The 27,428-nt window shown below is 42.6% G+C and overlaps 1 protein-coding gene across 3 annotated transcripts in view; it reads right to left on the reverse strand.

Annotated features, from left to right (window-relative positions):
- Positions 1 to 22,881, reverse strand: part of nkain2 (sodium/potassium transporting ATPase interacting 2) — a 168,182-nt gene extending 145,301 nt beyond the window's left edge. The window contains exon 1 of one of the 3 annotated variants that reach the window (XM_031800878.1): positions 21,689 to 22,879. In XM_031800878.1, coding sequence (XP_031656738.1) covers positions 21,689 to 21,742 — 54 coding nt within the window. In that variant the 5' untranslated portion in view covers positions 21,743 to 22,879. Of the gene's footprint in view, positions 1 to 21,688 lie in introns of all 3 variants that reach the window. The other 2 variants (XM_020455546.2, XM_031800879.1) reach the window with 2 other exon arrangements.
- Positions 22,882 to 27,428: the final 4,547 nt, after the last annotated feature.

Consider the following 27,428-nt stretch of genomic DNA (forward strand, 5'->3'; position numbering starts at 1 on the left):
ATCACACTGCCAGTTCTCTGACCTCCTCCCTATAGCCCATCTCATCGTTGTCGGTGATAGGCCTACCGCTGTTGTGTCGTCAGGAAACTTAATGATGGTGTTGGAGACGTGTTTGGCCACGCAGTCGTGGATGAACAGGGAATACAGGAGGGGACTAAGTACACACCCCTGTGGGGCCCCAGTGTGAAGGATCAAAAAGTCCAGGATCCAATTGCAGAGAGAGGTGTTTAGTCCCAGAGTCCTTAGCTTAGTGATGAGCTTCGTGGGCACTATGGTGTTGAACGCTGAGCTGTAGTCAATGAACAGCATTCTCACATAGGTGTTCCTTTTGTCCAGATGAGAAAGGGCATTGTGGAGTGCGATTGAGATTATGTCATCTGTGAATCTGTTGGGGCGGTATGCGAATTGGAGTGGATCGAGGGTGTCCAGGAGGATGCTGTTGATGTGAGCCATCATTAGCCTTTCTAAGCACTTCATGGCAACTGACGTGAGTGCCACAGGGCAGTAATCATTTAAGCAGGTTACCTTCGCTTCCTTGGGTACAGGGACTATGGTGGTCTAATTGAAACATGTAGGTATTACTGACTTGGTCAGGGAGAGGTTGAACATGTGAGTGAAGACACTTGACAGTTAGTCCGTGAATGCTTTGAGCACACGTCCTGGTCATCCGTCTGGCCCAGTGGCTTTGTGAATGTTGACCTGTTTAAAGGTTTTGTTCACATCAGCTACCCAGCTGCTCTTATGCATGCTTCAGTGTTGCTTGCCTCGAAGCAAGCATAAAAGGCATTTCTGCGTCCCCTTTTCCACTGTCTTTTCTTCACGCAAAAGGCGTGGATCTGGGCCTGTTCCAGTGAAAGCAGGATATCCTTCTCATCGGACTTGTTAACTTCTTTGGGACTGGGGGGCAGTATTGAATAGCTTGGATGAATAAGGTGCCCGGAGTAAACTGCCTGCTACTCAGGACCAGTTGCTAATATATGCATATTATTAGTAGATTTGGGTAGAAAACACCCTGAGGGTTCTAAAACTGTTTGAATGATGTCTGTGAGTATAGCGGAAATCATATGGCAGGCAAAAACCTGAGAAAAAATCCAACCAGGAAGTGGGAAATCTGAGGTTTGTAGTTTTTCAATTGCGTCATATTGCACTTCCTAAGGCTTCCACTAGATGCCAGCAGTCTTTAGAACCTTGTTTGATGCTTCTACTGTGAAGGAGGGGGGAATGAGAGCTGAATGAGTCAGGGCTCTGGCAGAGTGCCATGAGCTGAACACGCACGCTCACGTGAGAGTGACCTGTGTTCCATTGCATTTCTACAGACAAAGTAATTCTGCGGTTGAAACATTATTGAAGATTTATGATAAAAACATCCTAAAGATTTATTCTATACTTCGTTTGACATGTTTCTACGAACTGTAATATGTCTTTTCGTCTGAACTTTCGCCTGGACTTGCCCACGCCTTGTGAGTTTGGATTGTGTATTAAACGCGCAAACAAAAAGGAGGTATTTGGACATAAATGATGGACTTTATCGAGTGTCATCTGATGAAGATCATCAAAGGTTAGTGATTAATTTTATCTCTATTTCTGCTTTTTGTGACACCTCTCTTTGGCTGTCCCACATATCCCAGAGAGGTTAAAGGAAAAAGTTTATTCCACTCTGCGGTGAGTAATCGCTTTTCTGATGTCCAGAAGTTTTTTCCAGTCAGGGGCTGGTCAGGATTCCGGGGCTTCATTAATGCCCTCAAAGCAGCCAAGCACTGAAACCATTTCATCATTCCTCCACATACTGTAATGCTGGGAAAGAGCACCTAACATTATTTGTAATTGAAGGGGACACTTCCAGGTAAGCTCATGATATTATAAAATGAACATCTGACATTCCATTTACAAAGTAATGTCAAAGCAGAGTGGCATTATGTGAGACATATGTGAGACATTGGGTCCAGACACAACCAGCACTAGGACCTCAGGGCTACAGTGAAGCCAACTCAGGATGTGACCCAGGTGACTGGCAGATAAGCTGGTATGACGGCTGACCCTGATTAACTGGCCCCATCCCAGACCCTAGCCCTGCATCTGGGCCAGGGGTCATTGACAGGTGTGACAGTGCTCAGTTGGCCAACTCTTTACTGCCACTTCCATCATTCATAAAAAGATGGTATGGGGATTGGACATCTAGGTATACTGAACAAAAATATAAACACAACATGTAAAACATTGTACCCATGTTTCATGAGCTGAAATAAAAGAAATGTTCCATACGAACAAAAGGCTTAATTCTCAGTTATGTCACACAACACTATGTCACAGATGTCTCAAGTCTTGAGAGAGTGTGCAATTGGCCTGCAGATTGCAGGAATGTCTACCAGAGCTGTTTCCAGAGAATTTAATGTTCATTTCTCTACCATAAGCCTTGGCAGTGCGTCCAACCGGCCTCACAACCGCAGACCGTGTGGAACCACGCCAGCCCAGGACCTCCGCATCCGGCCTCTTCACCTGTGGGATCGTCTAAGACCAACCACCCGGGCAGCTGATGAAACAGCTGTGGGTTTGTAAAACCAAAGAATTTCAGCACAAACTGTCAGAAACCGTCTCAGGGCAGCTCATTTGCGTGCCATCGTCCTCACCAGGGTTTTGACCTGACTGCAGTTCTGCGTCGTAACTGACTTCGGTGGGCAATTCCTGGAAGCTGAAAATGTCCCAGTTCTTCCATGACCTGCACAGTCACCAGACATGTCATCAATTGAGCAAGTTTGGGATGCTCTGGATCGATGTGTACGACAGTGTGTTCCAGTTCCCGCCAATGTCCGGCAACTATGGACAGCCATTGAAAAGGAGTGGGACAACATTCCACAGGTCACAATCAACAACTTGATTAAGTTTTCTGATCCATGCCCTTACCTTTCTTTTAAGGTATCTGTGACCAGATGCATGTCTGTATTCCCAGTCATTTGAAATCCAAATATTAGGGTCTAATTCATTTAGAAATGATTGACTGATTTCCTTATATGAACTGTAGCTCAGTAAAATCTTTGAAATTGTTCCGTGTTGTATTTATATTTTTGTTCAGTGTAGTTGCTGGCTGAAATTGTACACTGTATGTGGTGTGTAGGTCAGCCCCAGTGTTAAAACAATTCAACAGCAGGAAAAAGAACAGAATCAGATTACAGAGGGACTAGCAATAGAGGGCAGGTGTAACATAATAAGGCTAAATAAATCAATTCATACAGTACAGTACATAATCTGCTTGCTGCGCAGGAGAACAGATCGCAGCTAAAACGATACAGGAAAAGGAAGCCAATGTGCTGGAAAACACATAATAATTGGCAGGCTACAGTACAGAGCCAACCACTCCACCACCATATTGACAGAATTTCCACAGCAGACGTTATGAGGGCCACATGACACAAAGAGCCCTGCTTCTGTTCTGGGGCACAGTAAGGACACAGAGGCAGTCATGGGGCCTTGGGCTTCTTCATCTCCAGCTGGAGATTGGCTGTCATACATCAGTTTTAAACAACCACAGAGGTACACAGAGGAAGACTAATCTAGCTTGGTACTGTCACAGACAGACAGACATTATCTGTAATCTTAGTGAGAGGAGCAGGATAACAAGACTACATCCCCAGGCTGTCTGGGGCTGTTGTTTGTGAATGTCATCACCATGTGTCATTATAATATCTTGGTAGTAAGTGACAACTCTCACAAGCCAAGTTCCAGCAAGCAACGCCTTGAGTTATACTAGTGATTTCACTCATACAAAGAACGCAGAGTACTATTCCCTCTTGCGCGCGCACACACACAGAAAATGGTGCAACAACAAAAAGTTACAGGTACATGGTTTGATTCTTCCTCTTTCTTCCTTCTTGATCTCCCCTGACATGTCTTGTTTCATATAAGCATCTTTGTTTTCGTCTCAGTGGGATTGTACACTCAGTGTTTTACCGCTGCAGTCAGAGAGAACAACTCCTTCCCTCCCAACTAGGGATTTAACATAGACAGCTTAGGGAGAGGCATTATGGGTACAAGTATTCATATTTCATGGTGACCAAGCTGTTTATTATTAGATTGTAAAGTTTGGAAACACTGCTTTCTGGAGAAAATTCATAGGCAACTATTTGAGCTTGAAGCTGTGAAAATAAAATAATAGTCTAATAATTAATAATAATTACGGTAACTTTTTGTCACCAAATAACAGCTTTCTGTCAGAATAACAATGAAAAGTATCAATCGAAGACATTGTTTTACATGTCAATCTGGTACAGACTCCTCATCTCTTAAACAGTCAGTTGTCGTTGTTCTTAAGCATCACTGAACCAATCACCACAAAACTGTGAACCTATCAAATCCAGCCCTGTCATTATACAGGCAGGCGGGTCCTCACTGCCATACATCCCTGCATTCACGGCTCATCGCTGAGGTTAAACCCCCTTTAAAGTGAGCTGCCCTCAGACCCGTGGACGTGCCCATCCACATCGCCATGTTTACTGATCTCAGCCTGGCCTTAATCAGTCATCCACTTGCCTAGCATTCCCATTCAGCGGCCAGCTCTGTTGACCCCCCCCCCCCAGGCCTTCCATAATTAACCCGCAGAATGCCTCTGATGTGCCTTCAGACCTGTGGCCTGAAGGCACAGACCTGTGGCCAGACCTGTGGCCTTGTAAGTTGGTGGTTGAAGATATCCCTCTAGTGGTGTGGGGGCTGTGCTTTGGCAAAGTGGGTGGGGTTATATCCTTCCTGTTTGGCCCTGTCCGGGGGTGTCCTCGGATGGGGCCACAGTGTCTCCTGACCCCTCCTGTCTCAGCCTCCAGTATTTATGCTGCAGTAGTTTATGTGTCGGGGGGCTAGGGTCAGTTTGTTATATCTGGAGTACTTCTCCTGTCCTATTCGGTGTCCTGTGTGAGTGTACATTCTCTAATTCTCTCTTTCTCTCTTTCTTTCTCTCTCTCGGAGGACCTGAGCCCTAGGACCATGCCCCAGGACTACCTGACATGATGACTCCTTGCTGTCCCCAGTCCACCTGGCCGTGCTGCTGCTCCAGTTTCAACTGTTCTGCCTTATTATTATTTGAACATGCTGGTCATTTATGAACATTTGAACATCTTGGCCATGTTCTGTTATAATCTCCACCCGGCACAGCCAGAAGAGGACTGGCCACCCCACATAGCCTGGTTCCTCTCTAGGTTTCTTCCTAGGTTTTGGCCTTTCTAGGGAGTTTTTCCTAGCCACTGTGCTTCTACACCTGCATTGCTTGCTGTTTGGGGTTTTAGGCTGGGTTTCTGTACAGCACTTTGAGATATCAGCTGATGTACGAAGGGCTATATAAATAAATTTGATTTGATTTGATTTGGCCACTCAGGCCTACCCTCATATCTCTACAACTGCCTCTCACATGCCTCGTGGCCTCATATCCACTCTACTGAGCTACATGTTTTCATTGCGTTTTACAGGGTTCTGACAAATGGCTGACAAATTGCTGGAAAGAGATTGAGCAGGAGACAAAAAAAACCTGAGTAACATCTTCGGTTGGCAGACTGCATTTAGTTTATTCAAAAGTTATTATCCAACTCGCACTGTTGTTGTCAGACAAAGCTGGACGTTTTAGAAATGTAGCGTGTCGAGGTGTCAGAAGTTTGGAGTCCAATTTAAATACCTCTGCAGTTATACACATTGTACTTCCTGCAATTCTTACCTGGTACCTTCTGTTGCTAAGCTACACTGTCATTTTTTATACTTCAGCTCAATGGACAATTACCCAAACAAACAGACAGCAGCAATGGGTTCATCTCAGTGTCCTTGTATGTACTGAAGGCATACCTCCTGTCAAAAAGATAGACAGGGCTAAGAGGAGAGGTTAATGGAATACTGGGGGTTAAAAGCAATGGGCATAAACTTTCTAGAGTAAAGAGATTTCCCCCACACACCTTCACAGCACTCATATGTATAGGTCTTGTTAAAAAGGTAGACTCAGCGATATGACATAGAGGTAGGTGCAGAAAGTAAACAGTAGAGTGGGTCAATTTCCGCAACGACTAAGAGCTTTGAAGCGCAAGGCTAAACTCCCCCACTGTTTTGGTCCCGATACCAAGCTCTAACATTGTAAAGCAAACCCGTGCACACGAGCGGATACAGTGTGTGACTGTGTGGGAGCGAAGTCTTGCATCTCACTCGTCGCAATATCTGCGGTGCCACTAGTGGGAACGTCATTTCATTTAGTCTACCTTTTAAGATTTGAATGATTTATAACATTTTGAAGAGTCATTAAATGTTTCTGCCTTATAAGATATCCGTGGCAATACAGGGAGATAATTAATTTAGCTCTTCCCCACGTCAAGGAATTTCCTTACGAGACAGGCAGCTTTCTGTGACACGTACCTGCCATCACTCAAGCTACAAACAATATTTTACCTTCATCTTTATGACTGTATATACAGCTATCTGACAATTCCCTCAGTCACTAGAGAGGCTGAAAACCAATGCTGAGAAACAAGCCACCGCTCCGCTAACATTATATAATCTCTATAATTTGTGCAGAAGGGATGGATTCAATCAAATCAGAACAGGTAGTGGAGACAGTAGCAGAGAATTTTTTTTTTTACAGTGTAATAGTTTCCCTCAGCAATATGAGTGTAAAGGATGAGTAGATGTGTCTGGATCTGATAAGACTGTATGGAGGAAAATAATGCATTGCAATAACCTGTGTTAGAATCTAATCAAGGTTTGTTATTGCATTATATTATGGTTTGTGGTGGTACTACTTATAGCATCAGGATACAGTTTAGTAGTCTCATAAGACAATACAACCTAATGAAACATATGGCACCACTCTGCAGTTACTCACATATATTTCTACATAAATAATTTATCCTTCGATCTGCTAAGAAGCATATTGGTTCACTTGGAACAATAGGTTTTTCACCTTCAGGGATAAACAATAAAAAACAAACCAGGCAAAACAGAAATCTCCATTTGGATAAATGCAGGGGGTTTTGCAAGCTAAGGCAGTAAATATTGAGAGAGAATTTGGCCCAACAACTTATTCCGCCATCTGTCAATGCTGGAAACCTAAAGTCATGTTCCAAACCAGTTGATGGCAACTTTTTAGCTGTTGACAGATTTTTGCTAGTGAAAATGCTGTCACACAACATGCTTATTTCCACAATTGGAACCAGCAAAGCTTTGTTGTCAGGGCCTAATTTAAAGCCTTACTGTGTTGGAAGCCAAATGCATAAATCCAGCTAGCCTACCATGTTACAATTGGGAGAAAAACAACCAGAAAAACATGACAGCAACCACCTACTGTACTGTACCAGTGGATAGATTTAGCAGGTGCTATCCCTAAAGACATGAAAGACATTCAAACAGAAATGCAGAGAAAAACACATCCTAACAGTGAACCTTGCTTGGCTAAACTCCATGACAGGTTTGAATGTATAAAATGGATTACAGGGCAAACTTATCAGATACACAATGCAATGATTCATGTGCAGCCACTGCAGCGCCATATTCCTTAATATCATATAAGTGTACTGTTGGCAGGACTGGGACTGCAGAGCAGAAGACAGATATGGACCCTGAGGTGAGGAATTTGGACCGTTTATGCCAGTCATTCCACTGACGTTTTCCCCATCTCTAGAGTGAATCGGCAATCTGATTTTGAAATTCAACGACACTCTACACTAAACCTGTTATGTTTGAGGCCGTGCCCATTTTGTACTGTAGATGCATCTCCTCTCTGCTCTGTAGTGATACCACCTGATGTTTGCTTTTGGATCACGTTGTCAGGATGAACGTTTTATGGTAATCGCTGAAAGTGGGCATACTCTAAACAAAAATATGACATTTTGACTAGTGGCAGAAACCTTTTGTGCCAGATTAGCATAGCATATGTTTAATAAATCGGTAGTGCAGAGGATGTGGAGGTAAGTGACATCACATAGCTTATCCTGTGGGCTTTGAGTCGTGGATAGAGTAGTGATACCCTTACAGAGCATCAACACGATGAGTTCACTACATATGATGTGAAGTGCATACATTTCTCCAGATTAATTATTCAGAGGTGTACATGTGTTGACAGGTGAATAAATACATGTCAATTTACTATTTTCCCAAACAATTAGTTCGCAATATCAGTCTAAATACATATTCCCAATTGTGTCCCTGTCCTGCTTCAATGATCTACAGCAAACTGCCCAGAACTAACTAACTACAGCTCTTTCAGAAATGCAATTTAAACCTGGTCAATAACACTCTAATTGTTCTCTGGAATCATAACCGCTTGGGACATAATTCAAGAAGAAAAAAATTGAATGGGTAGCATTTAAACAGGTTTTTTTTGTTCTTGTTTTTGTACCTCTAGGCTTTTTAGTCTGGATTCAATTAGCCTATTGTTGGTTCTTTCCCTTCCTTACTTTGACTTAGTGTCAGTTTAATTAGAACATCATTCCCTAAGGAAAATACGATAATACCTAAATACTGTAGTAATGATGCACTGATATGAAAGATATAAATTGTTTTACATAATACGTGGAAACATAGTGTACTTACGATGTACAGTGCATTAATGTAATTGGAGAGTATGTAAATGAGCAGGTCTCCCGCTCACCATCTCCTCCACAGAGAGCAACGGCTCCGTCAAGAGCAGAGGTTCAGACCTCCCACATCTAGCAGCCACACGGAGCCCAGCTGCAAGCAGCCAACATCAGGAAATTACATCTTATTACTACAAACATAGCCCAGCTTTCATGTCTGCTATATCAGATGTAAGAATAGTATAGGACGAGTGCTCTGGACAGTTTGCAGCTACCAATACAAATGTATTTATAGTGTTTTGATTCATGACACTCACAGCCTACCCAGCTGTCTTTGTTCAGCCTGCATGTTTCTCTAGTGGTGGGGCACACAGTTAACATTCACTGATATAAAAGCTGGACCCAAAGAACATAGGGCCAATTATCTTTATAAAGGTCCAAAGCCACAACCAGCAGGTCAGCAGACTGCTTCTCCCAGCAGCCACCGCACCATCGCTGCTCACTGCTGTTTTAACAACATACAACAATGAGACCATCAGAAGCAACACAAACGAGGGGGATGAGTTGTCGTGTTCTGGTGTATTGGTTCCATGCCTAACACAGAAGCTTGACTTCCAATGGTTAATGCCTATCCTTCCTGACACAGATGCTGATGAGTCATGGCAGTGCTTAGCTTCCACTCTCAGATAACAATGGTACAATAAGAGCTGGGGAACCTGGCTGACTTACCCCAGTGAGGAACCATATTCAAATTGATCTGCTGTCTCTGCTCCCACAGACACCTGGCAACACCACTAGGGGGTAGGAAGAGGAGCTAGCATATTTCACATTTTAACATTTATTTACATTTTATTTTTATTTGACCTTTATTTAACTAGGCAAGTCAGGTAAGAACAAATTCTGATTTACAATGATGGCCTACCAAAAGGCAAAAGGCCTCTTGTGGGGATGGGGGCCTGGGATTAAAAATTACAAATAAATACAATATAAATATAGGAGTCTTTGAATGAAGAGATTGAGATAAAACTGTCCAGTTTGAGTGTTTGTTGCAGCTCGTTCCAGTCGCTAGCTGCAGCGAACTGAAAAGACGAGCGACCCAGGGATGTGTGTGCTTTGGGGACCTTTCACATAATGTGACTGGCAGAATAGATGTTGTATGTGAAGGATGAGGGCTGCAGTAGATATCTCAGATCGGTGGGAGTGAGGCCTAAGAGGGTTTTATAAATAAGCATCCACCTGTGGGTCTTGTGACGGGTATACAGAGATGACCAGTTTACAGAGGAGTATAGGGTGCAGCGATGTGTCCTATAAGGAGCATTGGTGGCAAATCTGATGGTTGAATGGTAAAGACCATCTAGCCGCTCGAGAGCACCCTTACCTGCCGATCTATAAAGTGTGTCTCCATAATCTAGTATGGGTAGGATGGTCATCTGAATCAGGGTTAGTTTGGCAGCTGGGGTGAAAGAGAAGTGATTACAATAGAGGAAACCGAGTCTAGATTTAACTTTAGCCTGCAGCTTTGATATGTGCTGAGAGAAGGACAGTCATACTCCCAAGTACTTGTATGAGGTGACTACCTCAAGCTCTAAACCCTCAGAGGCAGTAATAACACCTGAGGGATGAGGGGCATTCTTCTTACCAAACCACATGACCTTTGTTTTGGAGGTGTTCAGAACAAGGTTAGGGGGTAGAGAAAGCTTGTTGGACACTAAGAAAGCTTTGCTGTAGAGCATTTAACACAAAATCCGGGGAGGGGCCAGCCGAGTGTAAGACTCTATCATCAGCATATAAATGGATGAGAGAGCTTCCTACTGCCTGAGCTATGTTGCTGATGTAAATTGAGAAGAGCGTAGGGCCTAGGATCGAGCCTTGGGGTACTCCTTTGCTGACAGGCAGTGTCTGAGACAGCAGATTTTCTGACTTCATACACTGCACTCTTTGAGAGGCAGTTAGCGAACCAGCCCAAAGACCCCTCAGAGACACCAATACTCCTTAGCCGGCCAACAAGAATGGAATGGTCTACCGTATCAAAAGCTTTGGATAAGTCAATAAAAATAGCAGCACAATATTGCTTAGAATCAAGGGCAATGGCGACGTCATTGAGGACCTTTAAGGTTGCAGTGACACATCCATAACCTGAGCAGAAACCAGATTGCATACCCAAGAGAATACTATAGGCTACAAGAAAGCCAGTCAGTTGATTATTGACAAGTTTTTCCAACACTTGATAAACAGGGCAAAATAGAAACAGGCCTATAACAGTTAGGATCAGCTTTATCTCCCCCTTTAAATAAAGGACGAACCGTGGCTGCTTTCCAAGCAATGGGAACCTCCCCAGAAAGGAGAGACAGGTTAAAAAGGTTGGAGATAGGCTTGGCGATGATAGGGGCAGCAACCTTAAAGAAGAAAGGGTCTAAACCATCAGACCCAGATGTTTATTGGGGTCAAGTTTCAGGAGCTCCTTTAGCACTTCAAAGTCAGTGACTGTCTGCAGGGAGAAACTTTGTAGCGGGGCAGGGGAAAAAGAGGGAGAGGCATCGGGGATAGTCGCTTAGAAGTGGCAGGAGATGAGGAGATGTTGGACGGGAAAGGAGGCATGGCTGAGTCAAATTGGAATCCTGACTTAACGAAGTGGTGATTAAAGAGCATTAAGGGACATGGGCAGCTGTGGGGAGGATGGGTTTATTCTCCGGGTCTTTAACTGTTTTCCAGAATTTTGTGGGGTTAAACTCACAGAGAGAGAACTGCTCCTTAAAGTAAATAACTTTGGCCTTACAGATAGCCAAAGAGTGCACTTATTTCTCATTTACTTGAACGAAATGTCCTCAAACAAGCAAAGCGTCAATACAGGAATTTGATTGAATCCTACTACACCGGCTCTGCCTCTTGTCGGATGTGGCAGGGCTTGAAAACTATTACGGACTACAAAGGGAAACCCAGACGCGAGCTGCAGAGTGACGCGAGCCTACCAGATGAGCTAAATGCCTTTTATGTTCGCTTCGATGCAAGCAACACTGAAGCATGCATAAGAGCACCAGCTCTTCTGGATGACTGTGCCATAACGCTCTCGGTAGCCGATGTGAACAAAACCTTTAAACAGGTCAACATTCACAATCATTCACTGCACACTTCCATTTCCCACCTGGACAAAAGGAACACCTATGTGAGAATGCTGTTCATTGACTACAGCTCAGCGTTCAAAAAACATAGTGCCCACGAAGCTCATCACTGAGCTAAGGACTCTGGGACTAAACACCTCCCTCTGCAACTGGATCCTGGACTTCCTGACGGGCTGCCCCCAGGTGGTAAGAGTAGGCAACAATATGTCTGCCATGCTGATCCTTAACACTGAGGCCCCTCAGGGGATGTACTTAGGCCCCTCATGTATTCCCTGTTCACCCACGACTGTGTGGCCAAACAAGACTCCAACACCATCATTAAGTTTGCTGATGACACAACAGTGGTGGGCCTGATCACTGACAACGATGAGACGGCCAATAGGGAGGAAGTCAGAGAACTTGCAGTGTGGTGCCAGGACAACAACCTCTCCCTCAATGTGAGCAAGACAAAGGAGCTGATCATGGACTACAGGAAAAGGCAGGTCGAACAGGCACCCATTAACATCAACGGGGCTGTTGTGGAGCGGGTCGATAGTTTCAATAGTTTCAAGTTCCTTGGTGTCCACATCACCAACAAACTATCATGGTCCAAACATACCAAGACAGTCGTGAAGAAGGCATGACAAAACCTTTGCCCCATCAGGAGACTGAAAAGATTTGGCATGGGCCCGCAGATCCTCAAAAGGTTCTACAGCTGCACCATCGAGAGCATACTGACCGGTTGCATCACCGCCTGGTATGTAAACTGCTTGGCTTCAGTAAGACGCAACAGAGGGTCGTGCGAACGGCCCAGTACATCACTGGTGCCAAGCTTCCTGCCATCCAGGACCTATATAATAGGCGGTGTCAGAGGAAAGCCCATAACATTGTCAGAGACTCCAGTCAAGTTATAGACTGTTTTCTGTGCTACGGCATGGCAAGCGGTACCGGAGCGCCAAGTCTAGGACCAACAGGCTCCTCAACAACTTCTAACTCCAAGCCAAGCGGTAAGGCGCTGCTGAACATTTCATAAAATTAGTCTCCGGACAATTTTCATTGACACCCCCCTTGTACACTGCTGTTACTCGCTGTTTGTTTGTTACCTATGCATAGTCACTTCGCCCCCATTTACATGTACAGATGACCTCAACTAGCCTGTACCCCTGCACACTGACTCGGTACCGGTGCCCCATGTATATAGCCTCGTTATTGTTATTCCTATTGTGTTACTTTTTATTGTTACTTTTTATTTTAGTCTACTTGGTAAATATGTTCTTCTTCTTGAACTGCACTGTTGGTTAAGGGCTGCACTGTTGGTTAAGGGCTTGTAAGTAAGCATTACACGGTAAAGTCTACACTTGTTGTATTCGGCGCATGTGGCAAATACAGTTTGATTTGATTTAAAAGCCAGTCAGCCTGAGTATGCGTGTGTCGAGCCATTCACCAAATGCAATTCTTGAGGTGGTGTAATTCTTCAAGATCACAGTCAAACCAGGGGCTGAACCTGTTTTTAATTCAAATTTTCTTTATGGGGGCGTGTTTGTTAACAATACCACTGAAAATAAGGCCCAAGCATCTTCGACAGAGGGGATCAAGCTGAATTTATACCATTTACATCTAGTCATATGTTCAAGCAGGGACGCAACTTTGGTTTTAGAAGTGGGGGAACATAATATATATCTATGTATTTTTATCTAGCCGGATAAATATTCCAAACAGCCTACCCGACTGCTTGGAGGCATCTGCATGGTCCTAAAGCACATCATTGCCTCGTTTTGTATCTCATACCAATGATAAAACTGGGCGAGGGGAGGACAAAAAATGTATTTCAGAATGTGGGGGAGACATGTCCCCCCCTCTTCCCCAGTGAAAGTTACGCCCCTGTGTTCAAGTACTATCACATATGAAAACAAACTAATGCGAAGCTATTTTCAGTGTGACATTAATAGTGATAACTGATGTAGTGTGAAGCCAACTTGAGTGTTCTCAAAAATAGCCTCGTGGTAGAGGAAATATCCCGTAAACTATATGGCAATTCAATGTGCACGCGATGGGGTAGTGAATGAAAACTGAATCATATCTGAGAGGATCAAAGGCAGGATTAAAAGAGGTAAATAATCCCTGCATTATGTCATGATTAGAAAAAACATGAACAGGTCTTCTTCGTTTTTCATAAATTGGTAAATGTCATACACTTGAACAGCACAATCTCTTTTTAATACTTGCTCAGTCTTCTGTGGGAATTAGCATCATATTAACATCCATTCTGAAACACGTTTTGAAGCACAAACAAAATGAAAAACGCTTATTAGTTTATTAACACTTTTAAAAGATTTTCGTCATGGTTATTTAGCATGGATCATATTGTTGGGTGACACATTGTCCATTTGAAGTCACTTTGAGAGCACGAGAGCATTTGTTCTGGGTTGTTTGAGTGTTGTGTTTCCAAATCTACTAAGTGAGAGGTAACGCTTGAAAGACCCAGTATGATAAACTGTTACGTTCAAATGGTCTAATCAAGGCGCATGCATAAATATTGCAATACTTACGTAGCCTACTGTTTTGGTGCATAATTCCTATTCTAAATTAATACACATAAAATGGTTTACAAAACTGTTCACAAGTTCTCAGCCAAGGTCAAGCAGTCAGCTCGAGGTTAAGGGAAAAGCACAGATGATGAAATAAGCCTAACAGGGCTTTCCTAACGACTGGAGGAAACATTTTCTGGGACGAAATTAGAGAGCATGCCCACAAGTGTTTAAAAATTCCAGCTGCTGCTTCAGAGCATTAACGAAACACTAAATGTAGCCGCTGCTAAAAAGCGGCCCAGTGGATGAGGATGCATTCCTACTCCGGCTTTATGGCACCGCAGCAGTGCTTTGAAATACTGATGGATCCGTGTTGGGGAGCAAGCAGGGCTGTAGATAGGCTACACATGGCAGAAGGAGTGTCTGGCTGGATGCAGTCAGGGGGATTGGGAAAGGTTATCTCCAGCGCTGTGTGCATGAGAGCTCATTGATCACAGGGGTATCTGTGGGTGAGGCTGGACATGGTGTCCATGCGATCAGAACAACTTCAGCGTGGGCTCTCAGACACAGCTGTCCTGTGGTACCTTCTCAAACTATCTCCTTCTTCAAACACCAATCATTGTGCAGAACAGGTACCCAGTGTCTGTGGGGCCTACTGCCTACATTATTCTTCAGAAACATGCGAAAAGTATAAATAATCTTTAAGTTACACATAGGTGGACTTTTTCCACTACAACCAACATAGTCGGTGCTAAGAGAAGCCTAAAAGCCGTTTTTGAAAGGAGGTGGCTTATCATGTTCTGTAAAAGTACAGCCGTCTGCTAACAATGTGACCAGAGCAGACCGAATGCTAGGTCTCCAGCTAGGAAGACTGGGAGTTGTAATTAACAGACTTCAGGGGGTGGCTTCGCCCACTGCGCCTCGGCTGAGTCTCTCTAACAGCCGCCCGGCTATAAGACATGTACACTACTGCTCGGGTCGGCTGTTTGTTCACCCGCCCACAATTGCTAATAACCCATCCTCAGATGAAAATCTGAGGCACGCACCCAACCCTAACCAGCTAATATAGAAAATGGGATGTGGACTACAGTCAGAGACGGCGGAATAATGTTTGCCTGATTTATATATATTTCTGCCTATAATTTTTGGGGGGCAACTTGTCTATAATTAGATACATGCAGTTTCTTTTGAGTCATTATATGTTGCCGTAGAATACCGAATAAACCCTTGCTCACCAGAATAATGTTGTAAATCAATAGAATGTATTCTTCAACCTAGTTAACATCAGTAATGTTCTCTGTCATCTCTGCTTCTTTCAGGGACCGGGGATAAAATGCAATAACATAAAAAAACTGAGAAGATTTTCAGTGCAAAATTTCCAAATGACATCAGTTGCAAATGACTGGTTGAAAGGAAATAGAAAGCTGTTAAAACGACCAAACATGTTTCTGATGATAAGATTTCAGTTTGGCTTGGATGCATATTTTGTGGTTGAAATACGATGATGATGTTGATAAAGACAGCGCCTCTACAGATTGTATCTAATTGCATATTCACATTCTCTCAAGATGCTAAAAGAAATCAATTATATTTTTCCACTCTTGTCCCTGTTATAATTTAACTGCAAAAAAATATTAATTCTGCAGGAGTTAATATTAAGGCTACTTGAGAGGTTATAGACCTACAGTCAGTGTCCAGAGTTCAGTTTCCATTCAACCCATCTGAACAGTAGGCTACAGTTCCCTTGACGTGCCAAGAAGTCCCCTTCTTGTGACTGTCAAAGTTGTACAGCGGCTCACATATAACATAGAACATATCCTGCTGCTATCATCCTATTTTAGCACTTCACCAAATCTTTCCCAAACATGACTTTCCTGTCCCCCCTTTCTCTTTATTTTCAACTCTCCATTTCACAGCTTTTCTCTTATCGAATTAAACTCCGACATCGTTCTTTTTGCCTCCGTGGATCGAACATTAACTTTTTCTGCCCTTCCCAAAAGCATTTGGCAATTGGCGTGTAGGCTATTTGGCACGCATACAGTTATGCCTTAAAGCTTAGGCTTACACACTAATGCCAGATAGCTTAACATAATTTAAGATTTTCTTTTTTAAGATATAAATTGCACAAGAATATGGATTTTTTAAAGGTATTGTTTTCTTTTTATTCAACCCACCCGCCCATCATGACTCTAAACATGCCCACCCTGCGGATATAACCACGGGGGCTGCGGTATATGAGTCAACTCATGCATCACTAATGTGTACACACACACACATACTGTACACACAAAATAGCCATCTGCACATTCTTAAGGGGTGTGCTGAACAAGACTTGGCAAATGTCATGTGACCCATCACGCAAGGGTGATTCATCATATGTACCAGCTGGTGGATGGTGTTGACATGGTCACCACCATCTACTATCAGTTAAGTGACAGTGAGTCACTGTAGTCTATAGGACACATTGTGACATACATGGAATGAGAGATAGTAGCCTACTCATGCAACACCTTGTTATAATAGGACCTATAGTTTCATATGGAGGCTGATCTCCAAAATAATGACAATGGACCATGAAGCTCAAAGGAGCTTGCCTTGACCATGAATATAATCTGGTTCCTTGAAATCTAACCTGCATTTGGCTGAGTAGGCTATAGTATAGCAATGAGTGTTTTAATGAAAACTATCAAGCAGATTCTATTTAATGTTGTTGGCAAGGGCTATGTTTGAAAGTGAACAATTAACCATTTTTAATTGAAGAGACATCCTCATAAGAGTAGTGAAACAAGAGGCCAAGGGCGGACTGGCCATCTGGCATTTCGGGCAAATACCAAATGGACTGATCCATTCATAGCTGAGTCGACATGTCTAACTTGTGTTTTTCACTCAAAATGATCCAACCTACTATCACAAATTATTGTGAAATAGACACAAATTACATATGCGAAATTCGTGACAGATACACACAAAAAAATATTCCCCTCCGCCACACGATTTTTTGTATTCCCGGCATTTCAATCACAGATGAAGGCAATAGGTTACTTTAAAAACCCTAGAGTCGATTGATGGACCCATGTGTCAATCTAATTCAAATAATAAAAACATCCCGATCAAAAGCCGTCTGTTTAAGTTAGAGATATCTGCTTGGGCTGCGTCTCAATCCACCAGACCCGCCTATGTCCACCTTCCGCATCTGCGATGGAAAGTGGCAGAGCTACAGCGCTGTTTGTCAGACTAGGAGACATTCCGAAAATCGGTCTTCTCATGGAAAAAGTCTGAACGGTTTGGGATACAAACTAATATGACCCCACTATGGAAAGGGGTAGTGTTCTCTGTTTTGTTCTACGACCCCCAAGTGTCACAGGACCAACAAAAAAAGGGGTTAAATATTATTTCCTGAGCTTTCTGATAACTCCTAGATACAGGACAGTCATTTCAAAACCTTGTTCCTCATGATTTATTTTTTGGTCTGTTTGTTTTGCCATTTTTGAATGTGTTATTCAATGTGTTTTTATTGGGCTGTAGCAGTAAAGGTACAATTCTATGTTTGATCAAATATATACAGTACCAGTCAAAAGTTTGGATACACCTAAACATGCCAGATATATATATATATTTTTTAAACTATTTTCTACATTGTAGAAAAATAGTGATGACATCAAAGCTATAAAATAACACATGGAATCATGTAATAAACAAAAAGGGTTAAAATATATTTTGATTTGTTTATATTTGAGATTCTTCAAAGTAGCCACCCCTTTGCCTTGATGACAGCTTTGCACACTCTTGGCATTCTCTCAACCAGCTTCATGAGGAATGCTTTTCCAACAGTCTTGAATGAGTTCCCACTTATGCTGAGCACTTGTTGGCTGCTTTCCCTTCACTCTGCGGTCCAAACCATCTCAATCGGGTTGAGGTCAGGGGATTGTGGACACCAGGTCATCTGATGCAGCACTCCATCACTCACCTTGGTCAAATAACCCTTATACAACCTGGAGGTGTGTTGGATCATTGTGCTGTTGAAAAATGATAGTCCCACTAAGCACAAACCAGATGGGATGGAGTATCGCTGCAGAATGCAGTGGTAGTAATGCTAGTTAAGTGTGCCTTGAATTCTAAATAAATTACAGACATTGTGACCAGCAAAGCATCCCCACACCATCACACTTCCTCCTCCATGCTTCACGGTGGGAACTACAAATGCGTAGATCATCCGTTCACCTACTTTGCATATCACAAAGACATGGCGGTTGGAACCAAAAAATCAGACCAAAGGACAGATTTCCACTGGTCTAATGTCCATTGCTTGTGTTTCTTGGCCCAAGCAAGTCTCTTCTTCTTATTAGTACCTTTTAAACAATTCGACCATGAAGGCCTGATTCACACAGTCTCCTCTGAGGTGCAGTTAACTCTAATTAACTTATCCTCTGCAGCAGAGGTAACTATGGGTCTTCCTCTCCTGTAGCGGTCCTCATGAGAGCCAGTTTCATCATAGCACTGATGGTTTTTGAGACTGCACTTGAAGAAACTCTAAAAGTTCTTGAAATGTTCTGACCTTCATGTCTTACAGTAATTCTTTTTTTACCTTTATTTTACTAGGCAAGTCAGTTAAGAATAAATTCTTATTTTCAATGACGGCCTAGGAACAGTGGGTTAACTGCCTGTTCAAGGGCAGAACGACAGATGTTGTACCTTGTCAGCTCGGGGATTTGAACTTGCAACCTTTCGGTTACTAGTTCAATGCTCTAACCACTAGGCTACACTGCCGCCCCAATGATGATGGACCGTCGTTTCTCTTTGTTATTTGAGCTGTTCTTGCCATAATATGGACTTGGTCTTTTACCAAATAAGGCTATCTTCTGTATACCACCCCTGCCTTCCATCACAGCACAACTGATTGACTCAAACACATTAAGAAGGAATGAAATTCCACAAATGAACTTTTAACAAGGCGTACACCTGTTATTTGAAATGCAATCCAGGTGACTACCTCATGAAGCTGGTTGAGAGAATGCCAAGAGTGTGCAAAGCTGTCAACAAGGCAAAGGGTGGCTACTGTGATGAATCTCAAATATATTTTGATTTGTTTAACACTTTTTTGGTTACTACCTGACTCCATATGTGTTATTCCATAGTTTTGATGTCTTCACTATTATTCTACAATGTAGGAAATAGTACAAATAAATAAAAACCCTGCAATGAGTAGGTGTGTCCAAACTTTGACTGGTACTGTATGCTTGCAACTACTTACATTGGTGGCGGATGAGTCATTTCCAGTCAACGCTAGTTGGAATTGGCTCGCAAAACTACCTTTAACTTCCTTCATACTGGACACAGAGATGGAAAAAATGGTGTCCATGAGTTCATCTGACTCTGGTTGAGTAGATAAAGGGCCTCATTGCCAAAATCCCAAAGTATCTCTTTAACCAAATAGCTACCTGGACATTGACCCTTTTTGCACAAATTTTTTTCTGTCGTCACATATACAACTGTTACTGTTTATTATCTGTCACTTTATTCCTAGTTATATGTACATATCTACCTCAATTACCTCGTACACTTGCACATCAACTTACGTACTGGTACCCTGTGTATAAAGCCAAGTTATCGTTACTCATTGTGTATTTATTATATGTTTTATTATTACACGTTTACTTTTACATTATTTTTCTGTTCTTTCTCTCTACATTGTTGGGAAAGGCCTGTGAGTAAGCATTTCACTGTTTGTCTACATCTGTTGTTTACGAAGCATGTGATGAATAACATTTTATTTTATCCCCTAGCTCTAACATTAACCCTAACCTTAACCCTTAGCCTAGTTAACGTTAACCACCTCAATTGAATTTGTAACATATCATACATATCATGTATACTTCGTACCATTTTGTATGAATTGTAATGCATAACATATCATACGGAATTTACGATGGACATCCCACATATTAATACCAACTTAACATATTTTACTAATTTGAGAGTCCTGAATTTTCATTTACTATGTTACGCTACCCCTGAGTCCAGGTTGCTTTTGGGAGATGCGTGAGGGTACTAGCTGGTCACTTCACTACAGCCTACGGCAGGGTATGCCATTCTAAAAGTCAACTCTTCTGTGCTAAATCAATAACTGGAAAAATCGCCAGTGGCCTAGTACGACCGAATCCACAATTCAGAGTTCAAGCGGATCATTTGATCATCACAACTCAGAGGAGAGTGGGAATAGGATCATTTGGAGTGTTGAATTACACAAAGGTTTGCGCTCACACTGCTCCTCCCGGTCCTCACTGACTACACACACAAGAGGCTCCTTACCAGCTGTACCACTGGGGGCTGATGCCAGGGAAGCATGGTGAAATGGAGGGGCTGGGGTGTTTTTGTAAATGGCTCCCTTCCATAGTCACATTTAGAAATGCCTAACGCCTTGAGTCATGTTGAGGTTTTATTACAGAAGGCTGCAGGAATAATGTGGAATTAGATGGGATGCAGCTGATAATGCTGTCATCAACAACTCAAATGTAGGCTACTGGAACTGATGCTGTATTCTGCTTTGCCAAAGTTACCTGGAGAATTTAATCAGATTCAGTGGCTGATGTCAAGTGAAGTGGACTATTGAGGGTGTGGCTGTATTTTTTGGGAGAGGGAAATAGCAGAGTATATGCCTCTTGCCGGGGTCGAACTGGGACCAAGAAACAGCCATGGCATTTTTTTCCTTGAGACTCCCACGCTGGACCATTTTTTCTCCTTGAGGCCCCCATTACTAGCCAGATAGTGTGTTGAAATGATCACGATCACAGATTATCGTGAAATAAACAGAAATGACTTATTCGAAAATTCATGTCAGGCACACAAATAAAATAAAAATGTTGTGTCCACCTAATGATTTTCTTCATAATGTATGTGCCCAGTACAATTCCAATGTATTGTATTGTGGCTAATGTTAGCTAGGGGGATAACGTTAGCTAGGCTAGGGGTTAGGGTTAAGGTTAGGGTTAGGAGTTAGGTTAAAGGGTGGATAATGGTTAGCTAACATGCTAAGTAGTTGAACAAGTAGCTAAAAAGTCATAAGCAGCTGCAAAGTTGCAAATGAGCTAAAATGCTAAAGTTGTCTGTGATGAAATTCAAACATGCAACCTTTGGATTGATAGACAATAGTGTTATATGCTTACCCATCCACCCTGACAAACCACTCTCCTTTCGTTTTTGCCTTAAAGTGATACCCATAGACTTCAAGTCATTGCGCTAATGTAAGTTATTATTAGCTTGTGAAACTACCTCTAACTTCCTTCATACTGGACGCAGAAATATACAAATTGTATCCACTAGTTCATCTGACTCTGGGGAAGTAGATAAAGGGCCTCGTTGCCAAAATCCCAAAGTATTCCTTTAAGTAACCCTCTGCCTTATGTAACTATACCATAAGTAACATATCATAATTATATGAGTCTCCCGTATACTATGTTACGTCGAGTCTATGAGACCAGCCTGCCCTAAGATAAATCCATTATGCATGAAATCATTAAGATCATGAACTCACCAATTGCATGCCACATATAAAGGCCAGCGTGCATCTGCCACTGCAACAACCCATGGTGTACTGTCCACTTTGGATCTCTGCTCCACGTGGGTCACTGTAACTCTCAAATCCCCAAATATCTGCGCTGTTGGCCTGGGCAGTTGCAATGACGCGACCGCACTTTACAGCAGAGTACGTTTCAGGAGGTCCAATTCCACAATTCCAGATGGTTTTCAGTCAAAACTGTAGTCTTGTTGACATACCCATTAACTCCCCTCCGTATTTACTTTTGTCTATATTACAGTCGACGGGTATCCAAGCAGAAATAGATGAAGACAATTTTGATTGGTTCAACAATTTGATAATCCTATTTCAACAAATACTGGAACAGTTTGAATTACATGTCCGGGTGTTCAAAATTCAGAAAGTCGGTCAGTTCTTAATTAGTAGCATTTTGATCTGGTTATTATACGTCTGAATGATCAGTCCATGGATAATCCATAAACTAGAATTAAAGAATCTGAAAAACGTTTACAATTAATGTTCGATCATACTGTACATGGTCCAGAATAAAGTGCCAGTCGGCATTAGGCAAACACAGTGCCACTTGGAAGAAATTAACAGTATCAGCCTATTTCTGAAAGGGTCTTTTGCTGAGAAACAAAGCAAGCCAGTGTTGTATACGGCGATGGGGTTCTTCTCATCGCTCCTCCCTCCACTATCGGGTTGTTCGGGTACTAGTGTGCAACTAACTAGCACCATTTACTTTTCACACAGAAAGTCAAAGGGACAGTGTAGAATCCAATGTGGTCAGACGTTATTTTCTTTCCCTGCTTTACTCTCTCTCAATAGGAGGCATACCGCGAATATGAGAATTCCCGTCGTTGTCTGAAATCGGTGGAGCTGAACAGAGTCCTATTACTATCCTCCTCAGCAGCGCTGTGCATCCTCAGTTGCCTGGATTTCAAAACCGATAATTGTCCCCTGTTGGAAATAAAACATTTTTCGCTTACACACAGAGCATGACTGTCCTATACTGGATATATGGTCGGTAGCACAGACAGCCCAGTAAAAAGAGAGACGCGGTGCAAGTTGCACGGTCGCCAGCCCCACCATCTGACGCTCCAGAATGAATGAACCGCACGCAGTGTTATTCACCACAGGGAAGAGGCTGGGTTCCTTTCTCACGATGAGCCAGAGAGATGCGATATAGAGCGCAGCTGACGGCTTGGCCATCACTGAATACACTGGATTAGCCCTCTGCTCCGATTCGCAGTGGGAGTCAATGGCAGGGAGTTGAGGTGATTATAATTTGAATCATCACCTGTAAATCATAGGTGGATTGGATTTAGAGCCACAATAATGGACAGTCAGTCATCCAGAACGAAAAGTCAATTAAATTAAAAGGTCATTGACGAAGCCAAATAAATGGCATAGGCATATGCCACCCTTCATTTGTGATAATATAGGCGATAATAATAGGCCCACTTATTTTCTCAGACACTTTTATCCAAGGACATGCTGTTCCAACCAACTGAGCCATCACATATAATCCAAAGTGGCCTTTGATAACATGCACAAAGGAGTAAACTGTACTGAAAAATGTCCTGTTCTTCCCCCATATTGTGTACTCTCCCCCCAGCATGTCTTTACATTGGCAAGGACAGCCATCCTGCCATATATTTCTCTCTCTATCACACACACACACACACACACACACACACACACACACACACACACACACACACACACACACACACACACACACACACACACACACACACACACACACACACACACACACACACACACACACACACACACACACACACACACACACACACTGTGTTTATGACATGGCTTAATTATCTTGGTAATCTTGACTGACAGTATCATGTATTTACTGCCTGATATCCTGGGGGTAATGACTAGTGGCATCCATACATCCCCCTTGGAATGATTTTTAGAGAGAAATGGAAGACTGGCATATCTCGTCCAGTGTAATCTCAAAATCGTTGTCCTTGAATAACCCCTGAAACTGATACATACAGAGATATAGAGAAGGATGGGAATGTGTTTACTACTTATCTGTCTCAGCCAGATGGCTGCTGCTGGTACACTTCGGCTCTGTCACTGAAACACTGTGACATGAAATGCTGTGAATGGTTGTCATAAACAATTTTTGGTTTCATAAACAATTTGAGACAACCCGATGGGAAAGAGAAATAGTGTTGTAAGGTATACAAAGAGGCCAACAAAAATGGAGATAGCTGAGCTTGGATTGGCTTTTCAAATCAATTTTATTCATCACATCCTTCGTAAACAACAGGTGTGGACTAACAGTGGAATGCTTATTTGCAGGCCCTTCCCAACAATGCAGAAAGAAAGAAAATAGAGAAATAATAGAAAAGTAAAACATGTAATAATACAAATATATACAGATACATAATGAGTAATGATATACTGGCTATTACAAGGAGTACCCGTACAGAGTTGATGTGCAGGGTCATGAGGTAATTGAGGTAGATACTGTATGTACATATAACTAGGAATAAAGTGACAGATAATAAACAGTAACAGTGATGAGTCAAAAAACGTTAGAGCAAAAACGGTCAATGCATATAGCTAGTTGTTTAACTATTTAAATAAATATTTAAGAGCATATAGATTGGGGGTAGAAGCTGTTCAGGGTCCTGTTGGTTCCAGACTTGGTGCACTGGTACCGCTGACTGTACAGTTGCAGATATGACTTGGGTGGCTGGAGTCTGACAATTATTAGGGCCTTCCCATGACACCGCCTGGTATAGAGGTCCTGGATGGCAGGGAGTTTGGCCCCAGTGATGTACTGGGCCTCATTGTCGTTGGAGATTAGGCCTACCACCGTCGTGTCGTCTGCAAACATAATGACGGTGTTGTTGTCATGCATGGGTGAACAGGGAGTATAGAAGGGGACTAAGCACACACCCCTGAGGGGCACAAGTGTTGAGGGTCAGCGTTACAGATTTGTTATTGCCCACCCTCACCACCTGGAGGTGTCCTGTTAGGAAGTCCAGGATACAATTGCAGAGGGAGGTGTTCATTTCCAGGATCCTTAGTTTAGTGATAAGCTTGGAGGGCACTATGATGTTGAATGCTGAGCTGTAGTCAATGAACAGCATTCTCATGTAGGCGTTCCTTTTTTCCAAGTGGGAAACGGCAGTGTGGAGTGCAATAGAGATTTATAATCAACATGCGGCATCTCATTATCCTCAATGCCCTTTCTATGTAACAGATCATCATATCTTGTTTGGTCAGTCTAATGAAGCAGTCCGTGTCTCCGGAGAAGTGTTAATGGCTACATTAACTGGCAGTAAAGCATGTGACTGTCCACCTTTGTAAAGCCTCACTAAGCCCAGACAGCATTGATTGAACTTTTTGACTTTGACTTAATTTAGAGGTGCGATAAAGCTATCTACCTTTCAACATTGAGGTTTTCACCTTCAGTGAACTTGAGATTCAGGGAGAGTGACACAGACCCAGCTGTCACTCAGAACGATGCCAGGTACTATGTGTGGATACTTGACAATCAGCTGCAGTGTTGCTGGAAATCAGGCTCCACCTGGTCGCATGATTGATTTGATTATTTCAGTGTCTTACAGAGAATACATACACACAAAGGTACCCAGTCCATATGGGCTCATGGTATGTGCATTGTATGTTTTGTCCTCGGTGTCGTCCTTCGAAAAGAGAAATACACGTCTTCAACGCCCTAAAGTCAATGAAGAATAAAACAGTAAATGAAACCAAATATCAGTTTTAAATTATCCTTGAATTCACTGCATTAAAATCAATCTATTACCATGGGCAAAAATACTGTTTAACTCTCTGATTTTGTTTATGACTTTAAAGTTGTTTGAGGTCTGTGGAATCATCTCCTCCTTTGTTTTTTAATAGACAGATATGTGGCTAAAGTGCAGTTTGTATCAGATATTGCTTTCTTGTTTTAATTCTGCTTTGGTGTTCTTGTGCCAACCGTTTCAGTGTTTGAAATGAACGATGAGCGGGCATCTGAAAGTGCTGTACATAGAAATATTGATCATTTAAAAAATGAATGAAGTGCTCCAGCAAAGCACTAAACACATGCTCTCCTCCCTCTTTCATGCATTCAACTTTGGGCTCTTTCAGATGCTTCACGTGACCTGATAGGCCTATATTGAATTTTGTCTGAAATGAAATCACTTCTTTTCAATATATATATAAATACATGAACATTTCTGACATACCACGTCTAATCTCTTCTAGGAAAAGGTTGATCTGGGATGCATATTAACTAGCCTAGTGCATTTCAAACAGTCCAGAGGATGTAGGCTACCACATCACACCATCTTTAAGGTTTATGGTGTGCTATATCGAATCCCCGAGCTGACAAGGTAAATATCTGTTGTTCTGCCCCTGAACAAGGCAGTTAGCCCACTGTTCCTAGGCCATCATTGTAAATAAGAATTTGTTCTTAACTGACTTGCCTAGTTAAGTAAAGGTTCAATACCTTCAATAAAATCAATCCTAATAATGTAATAGATATTATATATATATATATATATTAATCTTCACATTTTCAAACAATCCATTTATATTTTCCAACGAGGTAGTTGTTTGGGCTAAATTATAGGTGGGCTATGTACAGGTGCAGTAATCTGTGAGCTGCTCTGACAGTTGGTGCTTAAAGCTAGTGAGGGAGATAAGTGTTTCCAGTTTCAGAGATTTTTGTAGTTCGTTCCAGTCATTGGCAGCAGAGAACTGGAAGGAGAGGCGGCCAAAGAAAGAATTGGTTTTGGGGGTGACTAGAGAGATATACCTGCTGGAGCGTGTGCTACAGGTGGGAGATGCTATGGTGACCAGCGAGCTGAGATAAGGGGGGACTTTACCTAGCAGGGTCTTGTAGATGACATGGAGCCAGTGGGTTTGGCGACGAGTATGAAGCGAGGGCCAGCCAACGAGAGCGTACAGGTCGCAATGGTGGGTAGTATATGGGGCTTTGGTGATAAAACGGATTGCACTGTGATAGACTGCATCCAATTTGTTGAGTAGGGTATTGGAGGCTATTTTGTAAATGACATCGCCAAAGTCGAGGATTGGTAGGATGGTCAGTTTTACAAGGGTATGTTTGGCAGCATGAGTGAAGGATGCTTTGTTGCGAAATAGGAAGCCAATTCTAGATTTAACTTTGGATTGGAGATGTTTGATATGGGTCTGGAAGGAGAGTTTACAGTCTAACCAGACACCTAAGTATTTGTAGTTGTCCACGTATTCTAAGTCAGAGCCGTCCAGAGTAGTGATGTTGGACAGGCGGGTAGGTGCAGGTAGCGATCGGTTGAAGAGCATGCATTTAGTTTTACTTGTATTTAAGAGCAATTGGAGGCCACGGAAGGAGAGTTGTATGGCATTGAAGCTTGCCTGGAGGGTTGTTAACACAGTGTCCAAAGAAGGGCCGGAAGTATACAGAATGGTGTCGTCTGCGTAGAGGTGGATCAGGGACTCACCAGCAGCAAGAGCGACCTCATTGATGTATACAGAGAAGAGAGTCGGTCCAAGAATTGAACCCTGTGGCACCCCCATAGAGACTGCCAGAGGTCCGGACAGCAGACCCTCCGATTTGACACACTGAACTCTATCAGAGAAGTAGTTGGTGAACCAGGCGAGGCAATCATTTGAGAAACCAAGGCTGTCGAGTCTGCCGATGAGGATATGGTGATTGACAGAGTCGAAAGCCTTGGCCAGATCA

This window comes from Oncorhynchus kisutch, linkage group LG21 (genome assembly GCF_002021735.2).
Source record: "Oncorhynchus kisutch isolate 150728-3 linkage group LG21, Okis_V2, whole genome shotgun sequence".
In the NCBI taxonomy this organism is placed as follows: Eukaryota; Metazoa; Chordata; class Actinopteri; order Salmoniformes; family Salmonidae; genus Oncorhynchus; species Oncorhynchus kisutch.